The 22,503-nt window shown below is 38.2% G+C and overlaps 1 protein-coding gene across 6 annotated transcripts in view; it reads left to right on the top strand.

Annotated features, from left to right (window-relative positions):
* LOC18438057 (F-box/LRR-repeat protein At5g63520) overlaps positions 1-22,503 on the top strand; it is a 65,831-nt gene that overhangs the window by 31,535 nt on the left and 11,793 nt on the right. For 2 of the 6 annotated variants that reach the window (XR_016057716.1, XR_016057714.1), the window contains 3 exons: positions 15,829-15,959; positions 16,178-16,354; positions 21,184-21,359. Coding sequence is in view for 2 of the 6 variants with exons in the window: in XM_011626568.3 (XP_011624870.1) it covers positions 16,178-16,354; positions 21,184-21,359 (353 nt within the window). In the remaining 4 variants the exon portion in view is untranslated. Of the gene's footprint in view, positions 1-15,649; positions 15,960-16,177; positions 16,355-21,183; positions 21,360-22,503 lie in introns of all 6 variants that reach the window. The other 4 variants (XR_016057715.1, XR_016057713.1, XM_011626568.3 and 1 more) reach the window with 2 other exon arrangements.

The raw sequence follows: 22,503 nt of genomic DNA, 5'->3' as shown, positions 1-22,503 counted from the left end.
GAAGAATTGCAGGTTGAGACCAGTGGTTTAAAAATGAGCGAGTCGCAATGGACTCATCCGAGTCAGCACGGGAATCGGTGACCCCGTGCCGATTTTTGTGTAAAACCGGGAATCACCCGGTTCTTGAGTAGAATCGTTGGTTCTGAGCAGTGAACTGCCCTCATGATGTCATAAACCGGCGGCTCTCGCCAGTATGACGTCACAAGATCTGTTGTGGCTGACGTCACCATGCTCAGCGCGTGTGAATACATCTCGCGTGCGTCGCGCATGTGCAAAAATCTTATGTGCACCGCACGTGGTTCCCATCCCAGCATTTTGTTTAGAAGAGCTGATAATTCAATTGTTTATATACCCAAGGTTTGTCCCACCTCTCTTCGATGTGGGATAATTCTCAATGCCCAATGCCCAACGTTGAGATGTTAAATCAATATATTGATTTATTATAGCGTAATATGCTAAATGTGGTGCAGCGGGGAGTTGGTTATCACGTTGGATTTCTATACGGGAGGTCTCAGATTTGAACTTCCATGGTGTTAACTTTTTTCCTTATGTCAAATGTCATAAAAAATAGTTTTACTTTTTGTCAAAATTATAAACCTTAATAGGTGAATCGACGATCCGGATCGAGAATCGGCAGAATTGGCCGGATTAAGCCTTAAAAAAAATCCGAAAAAATTATTAAAATTCATTATAAATGTTGTTTTTTAAGAATCCAATAAGAAATAGGGGTACTACATTATCATTTCATTTTTTTTCATCAATTTACGAATATTGAGATGTTCTTTCCCTGTTTGAACTTATGTTAACCATTAAATTTGCATTACATAAAAGAAAAATCATAAATCATCATTGATAAAATATATAATCATATATGGACTACAATAAAGAATGGATTAAATCGATGAAAAAATGGCCACTAAATTATCGAATTATTGTATTATCTTTTATTTTATTTTTTCCTTTTATTTTTTTGATGACATTAATTTATTCCTTTTATGTTTTTTAGAAGATAAATTGTTCTTTGACAAGAAATGCTTGTTATATTATCTTTTATTTCAATTTTTTCCTTTTATTTTTTTGATGATATTATTATTTTCTTTTTATTTTTTTTGGAAGATAAAAATAAAATGCTTTTTTTTTTTATGCCATTATTTTCTTCCTTGATATTATTTTTTATGATATTATTTAAGGCAAAAATAAAACACAAAATAATAATATCATCAAAAAAATAAAAGGAAAAAATTGAAATAAAAGATAATACAACAAGCATTTCTTGTCAAAAAACAATTTATCTTCTAAAAAAAATAAAAGGAAGAAAATAATATCATCAAAAAAATAAAAGGAAAAAATAAAATAAAAGATAATACAATAATTCGAGATTTTAGTGGCCATTTTTTCATCGATTTAATCAATTCTTTATTGTAGTTCATGTATGATTATATATTTTATCAATGATGATTTTACGATTTTTCTTTTATATAATGCAAATTTAATGGTTAACATAAGTTCAAACAGGGAAAGAACATCTCAATATTCCCAAATTGATGAAAAAAATGAAATGATAATATAGTACCCCTATTTCTTAAGGCTTAATCCGACCGATTCGGCCGATTCTCGATCCGGATCGTCGATTCACCGATCCCGATGGGTTTTTGAGGTGCCCGATCCGGGTCACCGATCCATTTTTTAAACCACTGGTTGAGACGATAACTAGCTGCATGTATAGGGCGATGCGACTACGTATCCATCTCTCATGATGCTTCTCATATTGGCTCCTACAGTGCGTAAATGTTGTAGCTATTGCATCTTGGCCTTGTCCATTGCCTCATATACATACCCTGTGGCCGGCCTAGAGTCGCTGCCAACAATCCTCAACATCTTCACCAAGGGCTCTGGTACTCAATGATGTTGGCACCTGAGATCCAAAACTGGCTATTGAGTATCAAATCTACCATTTCCTCTCCCACTAATCTTCTTGGCCCATACAAAACCACGCTAAGCAGCTGATGTAGCCATTTCTCAGCCCATCTTTCTGTTGCAACATGCTATGTAACATGAGGAAATTAACAACAAATCTAGTTATTGACAACATCTAACTCCCTCCCATTCGTGTGCTTCCTCATAAGATTGAGGAGAATTGAGTGGTTGCAATAAATTTTGTAATTTCTTTCGCCTCTTTTACTACTGACTAGACATGGGGCATCTTCCCTATATCCTCGAGCTTTAGATCAACGTAATGTGGTCCACGGTACATCCAGAAGATAGTGGGATAATGCTGCAGCGGCAACTGCTCCCCCAAGGGAGGAGTTGGCTTCATTGTCTGAAATATTTTGGGCCATATGCTGTGGCCCACTTCTTCAAAAACCTCCTTAAGCAAAGCAGCTAATGCCAAACCAGTTGTAATAATCTCAAGGGCATCCATAGGCGTTAAGAGAACTGTGCCCTTATGAAAATACACCAAAAATTAAGTTAATTGTCTATCGCTTGCATCTTTCCATCCATCAACCATAACGAAGCACCCATGGCTGGCCCATATCTTCCTATATGTCTTTGTGTATTGCTTGACCTTTTCACCATTATTCTTAAGCAACCAACCCTTGGCATCAAGATGGTTTGGGCCTTTATACCCTGGGCCTATGGATGTAAATGCATCCAACACAGGTTGAAAATATTGGAGCAAGTGTATTAAAAGGGCAGGTAGTGTGATACATCCACCTGGTGAAACTCATGTGTGCCCGCTTTATTGTAGTCTCCCCAACCAAGAGCCTGTTGTTGTTGTTAGGAAATAATACCCTATCCAACTTTGCCCCCTGGGCCTGCTAGTCAAAGTCACACTAGAAGGTGTGCTAGCGTGCTCTGTCCTACTCCTAGACCAAAGTCGCACTTGAAGGTGTGCTAGCATGCTCTTTCCCAATTTTAGACAACTGTGGCTCCTCTTCTTCCTCAACATCAATATTCTTTTCTGCTGGAGTTTGATAAGGATTCTTGATTTCATTAGTAATCATCTGCCTTCTTTGCCTCTCAGTATTGTGAATTTTGATGCTTTTTTGCATCTCGTGCATTACGAGGGGGAACTTTAGGTCATTAAGCTAGACTCCCTACCTTTTGTGGAATGCTTTTGACAATATATACATTTTCAATCCGAACTCCCTTTCATACCTTTTTGACATACCCCCATGTTGGGTCGTATTGTGCTTTATTAGACCCATTCAAAGCCATTTTTTGATTCCTATACCCTAATTCAATCACCAAAGTGCCAAACTCAAACCACCTACACCAAGCCTACAGCAGATCTCCTACACCAAACCTCCAATCTTAATTTAAATAGATAAATACCCAAATCACAAAGCAAACTTCATAAACAATTTTATTTTCTCAAAAAAAAAAAAAAACTTCATAAACAATTATAATTTACGAGTTCGCTTCATAACCTGACAACAAAAGAAAACACACAAACACAAAACATTAGCAAATATAAAATGAAAGCACACAATATGGCAATAAGAATAAATCACTAAACAAGCCTGGTCTCTGTGCCTTGGGGAGGAAAGGGTGGGTGTGTATGCGAATGCTAGTAGTGAGAATGAATCAGATCCCCCTCTTGTTGTGTCTGACGGCGAATCCAAACTTCCCCTGCCTTATGATAGGTGAGTTCGTTTCGACTTCTTGCGCCTTCTGTGCATGTAGCAAATTCAATTCTCGTTGACTGGGTGGAAGCATCATAAGAAGTTGACATCGGCTTTTTCTTTAACGATATTTCATTATTCACAATTTCATACTAATATCAATATAATTTTAGCCATAAATCATTGCTGAAGAAAAAGAAAAGAAAAAAAACGTGGTCACAAAATCATAATCATGGAAATAATTTTTCCATGGTTCACTATTTCCATGGGGACATTTAGTAATTAAACAACTAATAAAATAAATAATATAACAAATTTTCATATGAATTACGGCAAAAACCAAAATGCCTAGTCCATATATGAACAATCTCTATATGTGGAGATGCAAAAAATTGCACAAAAAAATTGTAAACAATAACCAAGTCTTCAAGGTTATAACTAGGGAATCTCCAAAAAAATTGCAAATAAAACAAAAGATGCACAAAATTTTATCTTGGGGACAATCACCATATATGAACACCATCCATATTTCAATTGAAGTATTGCGCAATCTAAAATACAAAGGGATAACTAAAACTAAAACACCAAAAAATGATCAGTTATATAAAAAATGCACAAAATCCACAAATAGCCAAATACCTACAACATTTAACTTTCTAAGCCGAAAACATCTTTAGACTGAATGCAAGAAACATTTTTTTGAGCCTAGAATAAATAAAAGAAGAAGTAAATCAAATGGGCTTACCTGTGGGTTGGGAACTTCAGATTGAGTATCCAAATCTAGGGTTGTTTTGCGTCAGAGAGAGAGTCAGTCCCCAAAGTGTTTCAAGAGAGAGAAAGAGAGAGAGAGAGAGACCCAAAGAGTTTCCCTTTAAAAAAGCGTTTTTCAAACCTTTAATTCTAGTCTAATGGTTTCATTTACCGAAATCCTCCGCATTATTTTCAAAATGACAAAAAACCTTTTTAAAAATGAAGGAAAAAAGTAAAAAGGAACAAGGCCCTTTTTCACCCTTTCACATGTTGGATCGGGATAGTCCTGCCTATACATTAGACCATCCAGTTGATTGGTTCGATGGACATTCTGAACCAGCAGTTTGGCCCAGAATGGACACTTAACTCGGACTTGGTTGATTCTTCTTGTGACCTTGTTACTCTTCTGCTCCATTGATTGACCTGATTGCTTCTTCAAACTTCCTCTTGTTGAGGACCAATTTTTCTTGCTCCACTAGCCATTCCACTGCCAGATTATTTACAAATTTGTAATTGAGATTTATGGGGCTTTAATCATGCACTTCCCTCCTCAGCTACTACTTCCTCAAGTGAAATAATGCAAGTACACCAATTTATGAAGCTTCAATGCAGTCAAATAACGTGGATCAACTGGATTGCAATGTATTATGTTTTCGCTCACACCTTGTTGCATAACATATTTAGCTATGAATCTTCATTGTGGAGCCTCTTTTCCATTCTCTCTCTCATTTAGCTGAAATTGGAGAAGATAGATTACTCACATGAGTTTAATGTAAAGTATAATAGAGTTGTGTAGTGCTTTGAGTTTATGGCTAAATGATATTTTGAAACTTGGTTCTAGCTATGTGGAAGTTCTTATTATGAGGCTTGACCCAAAATTTTTCTATTCATCCATGTATAAGGAAGCTTAAAAAATAAAGTGATAAACTAAACAAGGTTACAAAGGTGAATCAGTGCATTATGCAGTGGTAAGATCTTCACAAGTTTACATAAAAGCCAAACTGTACCACTTTCAAAGCCTTAATGTGTGTTAAAAGTCATGTCTCTAATTATTTCTCTTTTGTTTTAAGTTAATGGGACCTATATGTTCTATTGCCCTTTGTATGGGCATTTTTACTCTTTCACTATTTTTTATTAATATAACAGTGGTGGGAGAAGTGAAAGAAGCCTTGAAGAGCATGAAGATAAGAAAGGCTTTAGGGCCAGATGGTAACCTCTCGATAGAGGTTTGGAAGTGCATGGGGGAGATTGGCATTGACTAGCTGACCAAGCTATTCAACAAGGTGTTGCGAACAAAGAAGCTGCCAGACAAATGGAGGAAAAGTATTGTGGCACTTATTTATAAGAACAAAGGAGACATACAGAACTGTGAGAGTTCACGGGATCAAACTTATGAGCCACACTATGAAGCTCTGGGAGAGAGTGCTTGAGCAACGATTAAGGCATGAAACGAATATATTTTATGACAGGGAGGTCAACAACCAAGGCTATTTTCCTACGTAGGCAACTGATTGGAAAGTTCAGGGTGAAGAGAAAAGACCTCCACATGATCTTTATTGATCTAGAGAAACCTTATGATAGAGTACCTTGAGATTTGATTTGGTGGGTGCTGGAAAATAAAGGAGTCTCCAAACACTACATCAACTCGGTGAGAGATATATACAATGGAGCACGAACTAGTGTACGAACAACTAATAGAGAGACGAGGGAGTTTTCAGTGACAATAGATCTACATCAGGGGTCAGCACTGAGCGCATACCTCTTTGTCTTAATTATGGACGACTTAATTAGACACCTACAAGATGAGGTACCGTGGTGTATGCTGTTTGCAGACGATGCAATTTTGATCGATGAGACCTGAAGCGGCGTCAACACAAAGTTAGAACTTTGAAGGGATGCTCTAAAATCTAAAGATTTTAAAATAGCTGGATTGCGAAGTATATGGAATGTAAGTTTAGTAATAATAGGAGCAGAGACAAGGAAGTAGTTAAGATTGATGGTAAAAATATTATCAAAAAAAGCACACTTTCGATATCTTGGGTTAATAATCTAGAAAAATAGAGAGATTGAGGAGGATGTCGTATATAGAATTAGAGCTGGGTGGGCGAAGTGGTGATGTGCAACCAAAGTTTTATGTGATCGCTGCATACCAATGAAGGTGAAGGGAAAGTTTTATAGAACAGATGTAAGACCAACTTTGCTTTATGGGGCAGAATGCTGGGTGGTTAAGAAACGAAATATCGGCAGGATGAGTGTAGCTGAGATGAGGACAAGGTTTCAAAAAACGCTAGGCGGCTGGCCTGGCGCCCAACGCCCAGAACCTTGGGCGCCTTGTAGTACAAATTCTATAGATATATAATATATGTACATGTATTTGTGTCAATTTTGTAATTTATTGCATTTGAAAATATTTTAACATGTTTTATAATATACTACCATATGACATATCCCATGTTGAGAATAAACTTGTTCAAAATTTCAAAATTCGAACCCTACAAAATTTAAAAAGTCTAATAGGATATGTGTTAGTTATAGTCTCCAACTCTCTATAGTCCATAATAAGTGGAAAAGTGTAGGAAGTTTCTTCAAACCACAAAAAATACTTTTGATTCTGAGAAATAAGCATATTCCATAATAAGTGGAAACTTTTAGGAAGCTTCTCCAAACCACCAAAAATACTTTTGATTCTTAGAAATAGGTATAGCTAAGAGATTGAGGGTTTATGGAATTATTCTTTTGACTTTGGGGGTTGAAAATCACCCATGTAACCTATGTAAACCCTTTGCCTTTTTGGGTATTTTTAAAAATAAATAAAAAAACCCACATCCCTGGGCACCCACCTGCCCGCTCCGGCATCCTCCCAGGTACATCCTTCTAGAACGGGCCACCTAGGCCTAAGCGTGTGGTGCATAGGTTTTAGGTGCCTAGGCACCCGGGCGGACAGTTTTTTGAAACATTGGATAAGAATGTTGAGATGGATGAGTGGCAAGATAAGAAGGGATAGATTCGAAATGAATACGTTACGGAGAACTTGAGGGTGGCTCCAATTGGCAATAAGATGAGAGAAAGTAGATGTGCAGCGCAAAACCGGTACAGTACATGTTAGGAGGTGTATGTTGGTTCAAGTGGAAGGTCAAAAAAGGGCAAGGGGTAGGCCCAAATAGACATGGTTGGAAGTAGTGAAAAAAGATATGAGACTTATGGCCCCATTGAGGATACAATCCTTGATAGAGCAGAATGGCGGATTAGGATTCGTAGAGCCGAGCCTAAATAGTTAGGAAAAGGCTATGATGATTATGATAATAGTGGTGTGAGGGGTGTGTGTGACACAAATGGAGACTTTCACACTCTCCCTTCCTCTCCCTCTTTTCTTTAAAAATAAATAAAAAAACCCACATCCCTGGGCACCCACCTGCCCGCTCCGGCATCCTCCCAGGTACATCCTCCTAGAACGGGCCACCTAGGCCTAGGCGTGTGGTGCATAGGTTTTAGGTGCCTAGGCACCCGGGCGGACAGTTTTTTGAAACATTGGATAAGAATGTTGAGATGGATGAGTGGCAAGATAAGAAGGGATAGATTCGAAGTGAATACGTTACGGAGAACTTGAGGGTGGCTCCAATTGGCAATAAGATGAGAGAAAGTAGATGTGCAGCGCAAAACCGGTACAGTACATGTTAGGAGGTGTATGTTGGTCCAAGTGGAAGGTCAAAAAAGGGCAAGGGGTAGGCCCAAATAGACATGGTTGGAAGTAGTGAAAAAAGATATGAGACTTATAGCCCCATTGAGGATACAGTCCTTGATAGAGCAGAATGGCGGATTAGGATTCGTAGAGCCGAGTCTAAATAGTTAGGAAAAGGCTATGATGATTATGATAATAGTGGTGTGAGAGGTGTGTGTGACACAAATGGAGACTTTCACACTCTCCCTTCCTCTCCCTCTTTTCTTTCATCTCTCTCTCCCTTTTGACATGGTATCAGAGCAATGATTCTGTCCTTCCTTCTTGTTTTCTTTTCATCCTAAATTTTTTCTTCCCATTTAATTTTCGCCTCTTGATATTCATGTTGTGTAGCCCCCCCCAAAAAAATATATTTTACTTTTTTAATCTACTCTTTCTTGGTGTGTGTGTGTGTGTGCATACTTCCTAGGGTTGTTCGATTTTAAAATTGGGCGTAGAAAACCATGTGGGTTTGCGTTTAATGTGGTGCTGTTGTTTGTGTGATTCCTCTTTAAAAATGGGGATCAATAGAGGTATCGTTACCTATTTTTTGGGTTTGTTGGCAACCTCCAAAACTTTCTATCAAAAGTCCTAAGTTTTTTGTGGGGGTAGGTACTGCCCTAGTGTACGGAAAGATTGGTAGTGTGATGATGCTCATATTTGGATGTGGTGTTGCCCTAGTTTGCGTAAGTGTGAGAAAGTTGCTATGCTCAGATCTGAATTATAAGTATTTCTCTCCTCTGTTCTTTTTTTTTCTCTTTAGTAAAAAAAAAAAAGTTGTTCCTAGCATTCTAGTAGGTTTGGTGTGAGTGATTGTATTCGATTGGCCCTAGTTGGCCCCTTTTATCTTTTATTTCCTAGACTCATGGCTAATGAAATTAAATTCCAGGACCTTCAGTCTTCCTGAACATGTGGGGATACAAATTATTTCAATAAAATTAAATGAGTTCAGTGATATTATGTGAGTTCAATAGGTTAAAGTACCCCTTGGTGCTAGGGGGAAATTAAAATATTTGACTGAGGACAAGCCTAGTGAGTCTGATAGTAGATATGAAGAGTGGATTTGAGAGAATTACATATTCATGACTTGGTTGTCGAATAGCATGGAGCCTCAAATAAGTGCATTCTTGATATCGCTAAAGAAATGGGGATCACTTTGAAAGACACATTCATCAGATAAGAACATCTCTTGGGTTTATGAACTGTTTGATAAAATCTTTCAATTGTGAAAAGGTAATAAGAGTGTGATTGAATATTATAGTGCTCCTAGAGGTTTATGGGAAGAGCTGAATTTGTATCAATCTATATTTGGTCATTTTAGATTTACCAAGGAAGCAACATGAAGAATTCAGAGTTGCAAAATTTGATAGGGTCTTAATTGTGAGTACCATCTTGTTCGTCGACAGATTTTGGCAAGCAATGAGTTGCCATCCCTTAATGATGTGTATGCATGCATTCATTGTGTCAACATATCTGCCTTTCGTACACCTTTTGACTTGAGTGTGAGTGATGGATTAATATTGAATAAATTTTTGGGGAGAAATGGAGTCAGAGGTAGGGGACATTGTCGTGACTTAGGTAGGGGCCATGGTAGACGTGATTGAGGCAGGGGTCGTGGAACTCGAAGTGTACACATTATAGGTGTAGAAATCATGCAATTGACAAGCGTTAGGATAATTGGTAAGCCTACTTGGGCAAACTTGGTTACATATCTGAGGGCGTTGATGTTTATCTTAATGGGCCTAGTGATCATCACCTACAATCAAATTCAGTTGGTGACTCTATTGTGCTTACACAGAAGAATATAATAAACATGTTAAATAAGTACAACAACATAGTGTCCATCCTTCTACTTTCACTGCCACCCTTGCCTAAGTGGTGTACTGTGCTTCTTGCATCTCAGAAACCTAGTCCTTGGGTTATTGACTCAGGAGCTTCTAACCACATGACTGGTGAGTCCTCTATTTTTGTATCTCTAGATTGGTGCATTTCTAATTCCTCCATCACTTTGGCTGATGGATCATTGTTCTAGTGTGTCTGGATAGGGTATAGTTCTACCCATTTCTTCTTGTTTTTGTCCTCTATTCTTTAGTTTGTTGTCTGTGAGCAAATTAACTAAATCTCTTCACTGCTCTTTAATTTTTCTCCTCTTCTTGTGTCTTTTAGGATCTAAGGATGAGGAGGACTATTGGTGGCGAGTTTGAGTTAGGTGGCCTTTGCTATTTGAGTGATAATCTGATTAGTGTTGCTCTTCACTCTGTTGTTTCTCCCTTCTTACAGCTAGTTTTCCAAAAAACATCGAGCAGTGCCTAGGCGGCTGGGGGTTCGGGCCACCCAGCGCTTAGACGGGCACCCAAGTTCCCAGTTGAGTAAAAGGCATAGGATATCGAACTGTCTAACTGTTTTAGGGTCACATTTAGTGTAAACGTTTTAAAAATACATATTGAGACATATAACACATTAATAATACATAATATATAATCCATCCATACTTCATTAGTCCATAATTTCGTACATTTCAAATTCAAAAATCAAAGTTCAAACTTCAAGGTTCAAACTTCAAACGTTTAGACCATACTCCATATTCCATACCTTAATCCAAACTCCATGCACTCCATAGTCCATCCACACAGGAAAGGAAAATATTCTAAAAGTCCCCCTAATAATCCTAAAAAAACTCCAAAATTAAATCTAATCTCAATGAGTGATGCTTGGATCGATTTTTTGTAACTTTGAGAAACCCTTCGATCTAATGATACATCAGATCCACGAGCTATCAAGTGTGTTTTTTCTGGGGTAATCAGGCTTTCAGAATGTTTAATTGATGTTATCATCTTGGTTTACGTAAAAGATTTGTTTGTGCTGATGCTATCTTTTCTGAAAATACTCCTTACTTTTCAGAAGAGGGTCGTATGCTTGATGCGAATGTCTTTTATCCTACTCCAGAATCTTCCTATTCCTGTTGATACTTCTTCTTTACCTCAATTACCTGAACCAGCTAAACCTATTGCCTCTACACATCATGATGTCCCTCAAGAGCAGCCCATAAAGGTTTACACGAGAAGAGAAGTGCAACATGGACGACCTCCACCGACTCAGCCAACCATTCAATTGTCATCTTCACTTACTGATCTACTTCTTGCTTCTGGCTCACATTCTATATCTAGTGATGATAAAGCACTTATTGCAATACATTAAGGTATAGGGTCTTGTACTTAACATCCCATTGCTCATTTTATTATTTTTGCAAATTTGTCCCCATCATATCAAAGTTTTGCTTTAGCTCTTTCATCTATTTCTATCCCTAAGTCTTATCCGGACGCGTTCTCATATTGAATGGAAGGAAGCAATGAAAGTGGAAATGAATGCACTCAACTTGAATGATACATGGGAGCTCATGGAGTTACCAACTGGAAAATGAATTGTTGGGTGTTGTTGGGTTTATGCAGTAGAATATCCAACTTGATGGCACCATCGAGAGATTAAAAGCCAGGTTGGTTGACAAAGGATACATCCAAATCTTTTGCATTGATTACTCTTAAACCTTTGCACCTATTGCCAAACTTAATTCAGTTCGATTAGTTATATCTGTAGCAGCAAACAAGGATTGGACATTGTGGTAGCTTGATGTGTAGAGTGCCTTCGTCCATTGTGATGTATGGAGCAACCACCTGGGTTTCTTGCTCAGGGGGTGTCAGATAAGGTATGTAAGTTGAAGAAAGCCATTTACGTTCTAAAGCAGTCCTCATGTGCTTGGTTTGAGAAATTTAGTGAAGTTGTTGTGGCATATGGATTTTGACACAGCCATGCAAATCATTATGTATTTATTTAGAAAAGGGATTTCAAGATAATTGTTTTAATTGTATATGTTGATGATATTGTCATTACATGCCATAATCAGAAGCAATCAATCATTTGAAGAGACACCTGAAAAAATATGTTAAGACAGGATTTGGGCCAGCCAAGGTATTTTCTATGAATTAAAGTAGCCAGATCAAAGCATGATATTAGCTTGTCACAAAGAAAGTATGTGATTGATTTGTTGTTAGAGACTGAATATTAAGGCTAAACCAGTTGATACTCCTATGGCTTTGAATACATAATTATTCTCTGGTAAGGGGAGTTGTTTGAGGATCTATAAAAGTACACAAGACTGGTAGGCAGTTTGATTTATCTGACCATTAATAGGCCTGATATTGCTTTTGTACTAAGTGTAGTGAGTCAGTTTATGCACTATCCAAGGATTCCCCACTGGGATGTTATTAGAAAAATTTTCAGGTACCCCGAATGGAGCTCTAGGTAGAGGTCTGATTACAAATCAAATAATCATTTGACCATTTGATGCTTACTTAGATGCTGATTGGGCAGGTTCTCCATCTGACAGGCGGTTTACATGTTATTGTATATTTGTTGGTGGCTATCTGATTACATGGAGAAGTAAGAAACAAAATAATGTGGCTAGATCAAGTGCCAGGGCCAAATATAGAGCAATGGCACATACTATATATGAATTGATGTGGCTGAAGACACTGATGCGGGGGATGGGGTATTGTTGAGCCTAAGAAGATTTATTGTGATAATAAAGCTGCAACTTATATAGCCAACAATCCATTGTTTCGTGGGAGAACCAAACATATTGAAGTAGACTGTCATTTTATTATAGAGAAAGTCACTAGTAAGCAGGTGTCTACCCCGTATATGACATCTTAGCAATAGTTGGCAGACATCTTCACAAGCTCTTGATCGAAGTCTGTTTCAAACAATACGCTCCAAGCTGGGCATGGGTGACATCTATTCTTCGGCTTGAGGGGGAGTGCTAAAAGTCCTTTTTCTAATTCTTAGTTGTCTTTTAATTTAAGTTAATAAGAACTACATGTCCTATTTCAGTTTGTATGGGTATTTTTACACTTTCGCTGTTTTTTATTAATATAAAAGTGGCGTGAGAGGTGCGTGAGAGCCAATTGGGGACTCTCACATCAATCTCCCTTCCTTACCCTCTTTCCTTTCATCTCTCTCCCTTTTCCGACAATATGCAATAGCCCATCTCGCTCCAATCTTTGAATGCAATAATCCATGTCATCCATTGTTGCTTTGATCCGGGCATAAATGAAACATAATTAAATATTACTTGTAAGATGAAAAAGAACCCCAACAAGGCTAAAGGCATAAACATTACAGCTTATCGTATATTGAAGGTTACTTGCATGAATGGCTAGTAAAGATGAGCAGTCCACTTTTCATCTGTTATGTCCCATATTTTTTATGTGGTATTTGCAATGGACTTGGCAGCCTGCTTTGGACAATCCATTGCTTCATATAAAAATTCGATGGTTGGCTTGTAAGAGCCAACCATCTCCAGATCTAAGGCTGGCAATGAGTGGGTAGCATGGCCTAGCTCTAAATAGTCAGGCCCAACCCACTAAATTTGGCCTGAGGGCCAGGGCCAGGCCCACGCCCTACTTGGGCTAGGGGTCATGACCCTGCCTGACCTTTTTTTTTGCTATTCACGAGTGCTTTTTTTTTCCCCCAATCTAATCAACACTAGCCAAGGGGTGCCCTGCCTGATCCCATCATTAGGGCCTGGACGGGCCTCCTAGCCCAATAGTAGAGCTGTGCCTAGGCTTGGTCCCCCTTGGCCCAGTCAGGGGCGGGCTCGGGGTTTGGCCTTGTCAAGGTTGGGACAGGGCAAGGGCCAACCCAAAAGAAGGATATTTGCTTTACTTTTAAAATTGTAGAAACCCAAAAAACAAGTTTCATAGAGGATTTTGGAGCAAGGAAAAGTTGTATGGATTTCCTCAAATGAAACCTAGAATTCAATGATTCAAAGAATGTGATGTATGCCCAACAGAAAAAAAAAATTTCATGGATTTTTTGGAAATCGAAGGAGAAATCTTGCCCAAACAGCCCCTATATAAACAACAGAAGAGATATTTATATTTCTTTTTTCTTGATACTTAATATTCTGGTTGATTAGATTTTTGCAACTTGTACCTTTAACCTTCATGCAATTTATTTATCTACTTTCTGCTTCCTAAGTTATTTTGTTTTACTGCTAATTCCTTAAATTTCTCCCAAAACATACAACACCAATCACCGATGATTCTCTAAACACAAATAATATGCACCAATAAATAAATGTGCAAAGTTTTTATATAGCTTGTTTCCTTTCTAATTGCAACCAAAATATCATGCAACTTTGGAGGTCTTTTACCTCGTAACTTGTCCTCGAAGTGTCTACCCCTGCTACAGTACGTGTAGTCATGTGACATGGAATGCCACATATATTCATAGCATTTTAGTTTTTTGTATATTTGGATGGTTGCTTATTTATTGATACACTTGTTATTTTACTTTCCTTTATAATATCATATTTTTTCTTATGAAGTGATGAAACACTACATCTTCCTTTCACCTGTCCTCGCATCCATTCAACCCCCCGCACTTTAAGATTCACTTTTCTGATTGAATGCTTGGATTCGTGCATGTGTCTGTGCTTTGCTTGTGGTTTTGATTGGTTATGAACTTCGGTAGATGATACGGTATTTTACTGAACTAGTGTTTGACTAATGCCTTATGTTGTGCACAATGTACCAATGCTGTTGTAGTTCAATTTCAATTTTTCTTAATGATTATTGAGAATGGGCTGATGCATAGTTATCGGGATCTCCTAAGAAGGTAGTCGCTTTAGCTTTGGAAGCTTGATCCTGTGATATGGGACAAGGGATCTCGATTCCATACATTTTTTGAATTTGGGGATCTTGATCCCCAAAATTGGGGATCTAGATCCCTGGTTGACTGCTTAATAGGATCCAGATCCCTCTCATCCAAGTCATGGGTCCTTGAGTAAATAGAATCGAGCTTTCACCAACATGGAGTCGAGTTTCTTTTACATTGGTATCGAAGTTCATCACCCCCTCTTCCCCCACCCATCCTCTCTCAAAATTCCTAGCCCATAATCGCTTATCTCTCCCTTTCTCTATACGTGTAAAGAGCATATATCTCTAAAAATTCTGAAATTTGAATTGGCTTTCAGTATAGAGATTGACCAATTGATAAACAGTCTCAATGCCCACAATAGCAACTAGGGTCTGCTGCCTTATCACATTATGGAAACCATAGATGAAGGAGAGCAGCTAAAGTTGCGCCGTGTTATACCGTAAATTCTTTTCAATTTCACTTATGGGAAGTTCTATACGTTTTATACAAGTGATCTTTGGTCTCTAATGCCCTCTTATTAGCCATGTCCACCATTTTAGAACCCTTTGCAGGTTGACCTTTCTCTTGCGTCTGGACCCTTTTTGTTTGTCTGAATCTAGAAAGAATTTGACCAGTTGCATGCCCAATTGCATGTAAGTAAAAGGACCCAAGCGAGGGAAAACAAGGACACCAGATTTCCATCAAACGCTTGAGCTTTTTTCATGACTGAAATTTGAATCGGCATATTGGGTTTTGAATTTCACTTCTCACTTATGAAGCACAGTTTTATGATTAACAAAAAAATTAAAAAATTTAAAACATGAGTCTTTGTATTTGATGTTCCTTTGGTTTTTGAATTCAGAAAAACATTCATCATGTCATTCAACAGACTTCGTTCCCAAGCTAGAGTACCTATTTGGAGAACCTCGATTTTAAGCTGGATAGATGTCAACCTATACACTTTATCATTTGATCCTGGATGAATTTGGATTGCACTACCTTCCTATTCGGATGATGATCCCTTGAACTAATGATCTACAGATCTCGATCCCTACCCATGCATCTTGGTGCATCTCTCAATCCCACGGTCCTGATTCCGACCCGGGATCTGACCTCGCTCCTGATCCCAATAACGATGGCTTAGTGCTTCTTTGAGGGCAAAAATTTATAAGGTTTGATTTCATTGCTTTGTCTTAATTGCATATTAATTTTTTTAAATTTTTTATCAATGTGTACTGGTCCTATACTGTTATTATTGTCCTTAACTCTTTTACATGGCATTTATTACTGCTGGAATGATGATTTTTTCCATTAAGAGACTCACATAGTCAATTGTTTTGCAAGTCTATTGTTTGTAACTGTCTCCTATTTTTGACTATCGGTTTCACAGATGATGCTTTGCTCGGGCAAACTCCTATAGTAGGTTGTGTTGCTGCTTTAGATAATCAGAGATGTTTCCTATATAGTGCTGGAGATCCCTCAGGAATAAAGGCACTGCAGATTGGTCCAAGCAATGAATGTGATGCTGTTGCTCTTGTATTTGCCAAGGACAAAGATAATGATCAAGGTACTTTTATTTCTTAAGAAAAATTAACTAAATTTTCTTGTAGTAAGTTGATAGAAAATTGTTGGCACTCACAAGAAGTGGTTGCCTCTCTTGAACTATTGTAGAAAATTCGGTCAATTGATTTTATGAATCAAGAGGGGTAGGAAGAAGGAGAGGGAGGGTAGAGGTGGGGAGGAATAGGAGGAGAAAAGAAAAGAGGGGGCTGGGGGGGGCTTGGACCCAAGCGGAGTCACCGTTACAGTGCTTTACAGACCAGTAGCATGGACTCTGTGCACTCTGTCTTGTTCTTTCTTATGGGTTGAGCTGGGAGGTGTCAAGTGTTGTGTAATCAGTCCCTACTTCATGAGAATGTCTGCTAAAGCATGGGCTTCTTTCCATGTGTCAAAAAAAGATGCTGGAGGTGTGCAGAGTTGATATCTTCAAAGGCATGTTCCAAAGTTCTGGGGCCTTTTTATATATGTTAGTGGGTAGCTTGATATATGTTTCACTCACACGCCCAGATATTGGATGTGTTGTGAGTGTGATTAGTCAATTCGTGCATGCTCCTAGAACTACTCATCTTGAAGCGTCGTACAGAATTTTTAGATATTTATAAGCATCACCACGTAGAGGACTGTTGTTTGCTGATCATGCACTTCTGAGTTAAAATTTGTACAGACCCAGATTTCGGCTGGTTTTATCAGGCTGGAGGTCTATATCAGGTTATTGTACATTGGTAGGAGGCAACTTAGTGACCTGGAGGAGTAAAAGATTGTTGGTTGTAGACTGTTCGAGTGTAGAAGCAAAGTATCGATCTATGGCTTGTGGAGAATGTGATTTGTTGTGGTTAAAATTCCTATTACGAGAGCCTGGTTTTCTGTAAAGGGATCACTGCCCTAATATTGTGATAAGAAAGCAACCATTAGTCGCAACCCAATCCAGCATGATCTAACCCAGCATATAGAGATAGACAAACATTTATTAGAGAAAAAGTTTCTACTGAAGAAATTTGTCTTCCTTATGTGAAGATAGAAGATCAGCTAGCAGATATTCTACCGAAGCCTGGTCGAAAGCCTTAGGTATGATTTGATTGAGCAAGTTGGGCATGATTGATATCTATGCACAATTTGAGGGGGAGTATTGTGAAAGTGAATATTGAAAGCTCCTAGTACTCTTTTAATTGCATTTAAGTTCTTAGGGACTTATTTATCCTTGTTTTCACTTAAAGGGCACTTTTGTGCATATGGAAAAATTTATAGGTAATGTAATACAATCTAGAGGTGCGTGGAGGTTAATTTAGGGGATTGCGAGCAGGTCCAGTAGCTAGATTGGAATTGCGAGTGGGGGATTGTGAAATGCTAGGAGATTCCTATTGTTAGGAGTGTCGTCCGTATAATGCATGTGTTAGTGATCTAGGTCCCTAATATTAATGTCCGATATCCCAACCTTTTAGGGATCTTACTTCCAACCTTAAAGAGTATTTATAGTCTAGGACTATATCATCATTATCATCTTCATCCAAGCCTTCTATATATTACTTAAAATAAAGATCACTTTATTTATAGCGAACGAGCAATTCAACTATATTAAAAGTATAGTTGTATTTCTAGCTGGCTACAAATTAAAAAAATCATCAGTTTGATTATTATCTTGGTCTTTAGAGTTGGGATCGAGATCCTAAACAGTAGGAATTGGGATCCCTAATAGTTGGGACAAAGACCCGAAATTTAAAAATCAAGATCCGTAGATCATTGGAGCAAAATTCCAGAGTAGGATCGCCACCTATGTTGGGAGATCCCGGTAACTATGGTTTAGAATCCACATGACTCTCTTTCTCTTTTTTCAAAGTGTTTCTCCTCTTTTTTTCTAACCAAGCTTTTGATATCTCTATTTTCTTCCTTTCCCTTCTTTCTCTGGCTGCTGTTGTATTTTTAACTTATACTTGGATCCTTTATGGCATACAATCACTATTAGTCTATGTCTTATGTCTATAATATCATATGAAACTATTCAAAATTTCATGTTGGAACTTGAAAGAAAATTATAATCTGGATCCAGTTTGGTCCTTTGTCTTGCTGCCATATCCTTCCTAAATGATTTTTAGTGGAAATTTATATGACCGCAATAGATATCTATCCTGGTTATCCTTACCAGGAACTAGCTTCTCAAGACACTCATTAAAGCCCTCCATAATTGCATCCTTCCTCTCAATACCCATGTCACCATAAAAATACTTGGTTCAAATAATACTCTATTGCATGTAATGATCAGTGAAACTCCATATGCCATGTTTATCTATAATCTTCCATATTGGGCTATAATTGTTTTATCATGGCTCAATGCTTCAACTCTCTCTCTTATAGCTCCATCTAGTACACCATATATAAAGCCTATGGTGGGCTTCATCTTGCCATTCGCCAACCGCATTTTTGGCCGAGGTTAGAAGTACTTGAAATGAGTATTTTATCCCACCCTAAAAATCTGTAGAGAAAACTATATCACGTGCGTTCTTCCCTTTAGCATACTTGGCCAACTTACAACTAGACCACTCCTTTATGGAGAACATCTTTCTCAGTTGGTTTCTATTGTCATATATGCTCTGTAGACTTCAGAAAGAGGTGGCATATCTTGTGACACTTGGCCTCACTACATCCCTCTTCTCATTGAACTTGCGCATTATGCTAAGGGTAATGGTGTGGCTATAGATAAACATTGTCATGGTTGTATCCTTAATAAGTGCCTCCTTTGCCCTAGGCATTTCACCAATGGCCTCAAGCATGAGGTCTATGCAGTGTGCTACGCATTGTTCTACACATGGTGTACATGCTCCTTCCCAACCTACTCACCAACCTTGTCAATCAAAGATTATACATTTTGTGCATTATGGACATAATCAGATGCATCAATAAAACAAAAAGATATTGTCCCTACCATCAATTTCTTGACAGTTTTCCTCTTGTCATTGCATGTATCTGTGATGATGGAGGCCCAAATTGTGCTCATGCATCCTTATGAGACTTGAGGTTCTCGTTGGTGAGTGGTACCTCTCTTTGTAGCAATGGCACCTTAACCTAATATGGGGTTGGGGCCCTTCAACCCCGGCCCAAATTAGCCAATTGCCTCGACCACTATATGGAAGGTACTTAGATGAGTAGCATTGAAAGCCATGCGTGCCTGATACATGTATTGAGCTATATACTGAATTACTCGGGCTTACCACATGGATTATCACTAAGGTCTGCCAAGTGCCGAGGAAAGGGAACTTCCTTGAGGTCGACTAATCTCATTATGGCATTAAGTAATTCGTCCTCAACAATCGTGGCACAGAGGACGAAATCACATGGAGTCTCAATCCTGTCAGGTGAGTGTTGGCTGCAGCCATGGATGACTACGAATCCTAGCAAGGCCCAAGGTGAAACACGAGTATGTGGTCCATTATATAAGTGAGGTTGATCAATTGCATTGGAGGACTAACCCACTTGCATCTTTCATTGATTAAGGATAGGAGGAAACACTGATTTATTCGGGACACTTAGTCTAGAGAGGATTTGATCCTTATCAAGTTGTTCATCACATCTTGGGCTTTAATTCTTGAAGTATTACATTTTAGTGTTTGGCCCAAAGTATTGGGGAGTAGTTGTTTATGGAGCCTCCATGCCTAGGTGGACTGCCCATCTGTTTAAGCTGCTTGATGTTGTATTCTTGGTAGATATGTTGCGGACTTTGGCCTTGTGGAGATAGGTTGATTGGTTTGCTAGCCTTTTGTTCCATAGTGATTCAATGGAAGTGATGTAAAAAACGAATGTGGTATCAGAAGCGAGGGCATGCAGGTTTTGGCATATCTTATGTTGATATACGTGTTGACACTTGGAAGTGTCACTAAGCTTGTCTTGAACTTTTTTTGTGCCAGACATGAGGACATGGCATGTTGGCCATCAATATGTGTGTCCATAATGTTAGACGTGTGTCTAGAAGTTGGAGATGCATATCATATTTTTTACAATTCATCATCAACATCATCATCTAAACTTTATACATTTGTGTTCAAAATTTTTGACACAGCATGCCTGAAATTTGTACTTGTATTTCAACTTTTGGCTTGGTTCCACCTTCAAAAAGAGCTTCTGGCTTGCTATCTTAGTTACTGGAATTTATTAATTGAACTTATCTAGTATCTGGCTTAATAAGTGTCCTGATTGTAGTGTCTGTATATTATGGATTTGTAGTGTCCAACATGGCATTTTTCAACTAGCCGTTGTAGACACAACATGTCAGTCTATATCCTTGGTAAATGGCTTAGTTGGTCCTTTAGTAATTTGTCCAAAGTTTGCTGGACTTCTTTTTTTTTTCCCTTTGATACATTATTATTTTGGATTAATTTTTAAATTTGTTGGAACCGCCATATTAGTTCTCTGGTTTCCTTATTGTATATGTATTCTGGTTTGTTGGTGGGCTTTGTTTAAAACTTGTGGTTGGTTATGAGTTTCTTTTTGGACCAAGGATTTCAAGAAGGTTACACTTGGAGCTGTGGGATTCCACACACTTTCACCAACCATTTGAATTTGCATAATGTGCAGACATTGACACCTTCAACTTATTCTCTGTTATATCTTTCGATCTTTCTCTGATTATAATATTTTTATTGTTACACTTGCAAGGATTGGTTCTGTATTTTTTCACATGCTTTTAATGTCCATTTACTTCTCAAATGAAAAGAAAATTCGATGGGTGTGTTCTTTACTCATACTTGGTTACTTCTCCTTAGAAAGAAAACCTAGTTTGGTCCCTAATTTTTATGCCTATTTTGTTTTACATTATGGTTACTATTAACTATCGAATTAATTATGCAGGACTGAATGAAATCCACTTCACTTCTGCCTTATCAACTGGTTTAAGACCTAGGGGTCCTCTATACAAGGCTGCTGCTGTTAAAATACGTCAAAACGCAACATGGCTTACTGCTAGAAGAGAAGGCATTCCAATGGAGCTTGATGGTGAAAGGATTTGGGAAGATCTTCGTAATGAGGTAGTATTTATCATGCATTTGAGCATTATGTGTTTTCTTGTTGATCTGTCTAATTTGAGCATTATGTGTTGTCTTGTTGACCCTGTAGACAGATGTAATGCATGAGGGCGCATCTCTCCTTCGTATAGTCTTTCTAAAGTCTTTATGTTATAGTTATATAAGTCCCACTTAAGGACTTAATTGTACAGTGTAGATAGTTTCGGGGTGGTTTGTAAGCTTTACCAATATAAACTATACACTTTCTCATAAGTGACATGTTCTCCTCTCTTTCTGTGTGGACTGGCTTTTGTTCGCACCTTTTTTGTTCAATATTTAATATTAGCAACCTGCTTAGACAATTTTTGAGCAACATCTCTCACCATCGACAACCATTATCATGAATTCAACATCTTCAACTACCATGTGTTTTGTTTGTTTTTCTTCAACTACCATGTGTTCAGCCTTTTATTCTGCAAGTTCACCAAATGAATTCTCTCTCAAATGTACTTCTGTGTGTGTAAATCTTAGTGATATCTATCATAAAGATGGAATGGAATACTGCAAACCAATTCAGCCCCTGATGCCAAAGCTTGCAAGTAATATTCATTACACCATCGTTATCATGCATACGTTTTGGGGAAACTATTTTGGTTTATGAAGGTCTCAATGAGGCTATGGAAGGAGGTGCTTGTTTAAGTAACACATGGGGTCCCAAAAGCTTTCCTGTTGTCTTGTGGTTACTCAACTGGATGGGGGCTAAATTACTCACTATAGTGGGACTTAATATGGTTGTTTTTTTTGATAAAAAGCCTGTAGTAATGAAGAAGAGAAAATAACTGCTTGTTTGCTTGGCTGTTTTCATTTGTTGTCAGAATATCTAGTTCCTTAGTTTAATGCCTTTTGGACTGTAATTCTGGTATACGTTGTATTCCCTTGGTTGGGGGGCATTTTTTTGTCCATAGTGGTGATGAGGTAGATTGGAAGGAGAATGGGATTGTCTATCGGTGTCCTTTTTTTCCCGAAAAAAGGAATCAAAAGAAAAGGAGGGATCCATAGTTTTAAAAAGCGGACCGCTCAGTGCCTAGGTGGTCCAAACTAGGCGGCCAAACTAGGCGGATATCCCTGGGCGCCCGCTTAGGCGCCTATCTAGGGCCTGCACCCTGCC

The sequence above is a fragment of the Amborella trichopoda genome, chromosome 6 (assembly GCF_054954075.1).
Source record: "Amborella trichopoda isolate Santa Cruz 75 chromosome 6, AtrichopodaSantaCruz75HAP2 v2.0, whole genome shotgun sequence".
NCBI classification, from domain to species: Eukaryota; Viridiplantae; Streptophyta; class Magnoliopsida; order Amborellales; family Amborellaceae; genus Amborella; species Amborella trichopoda.
Note: the sequence above shows the minus strand (reverse complement) of the source record. Positions and strands in the feature narration are given on the sequence as shown.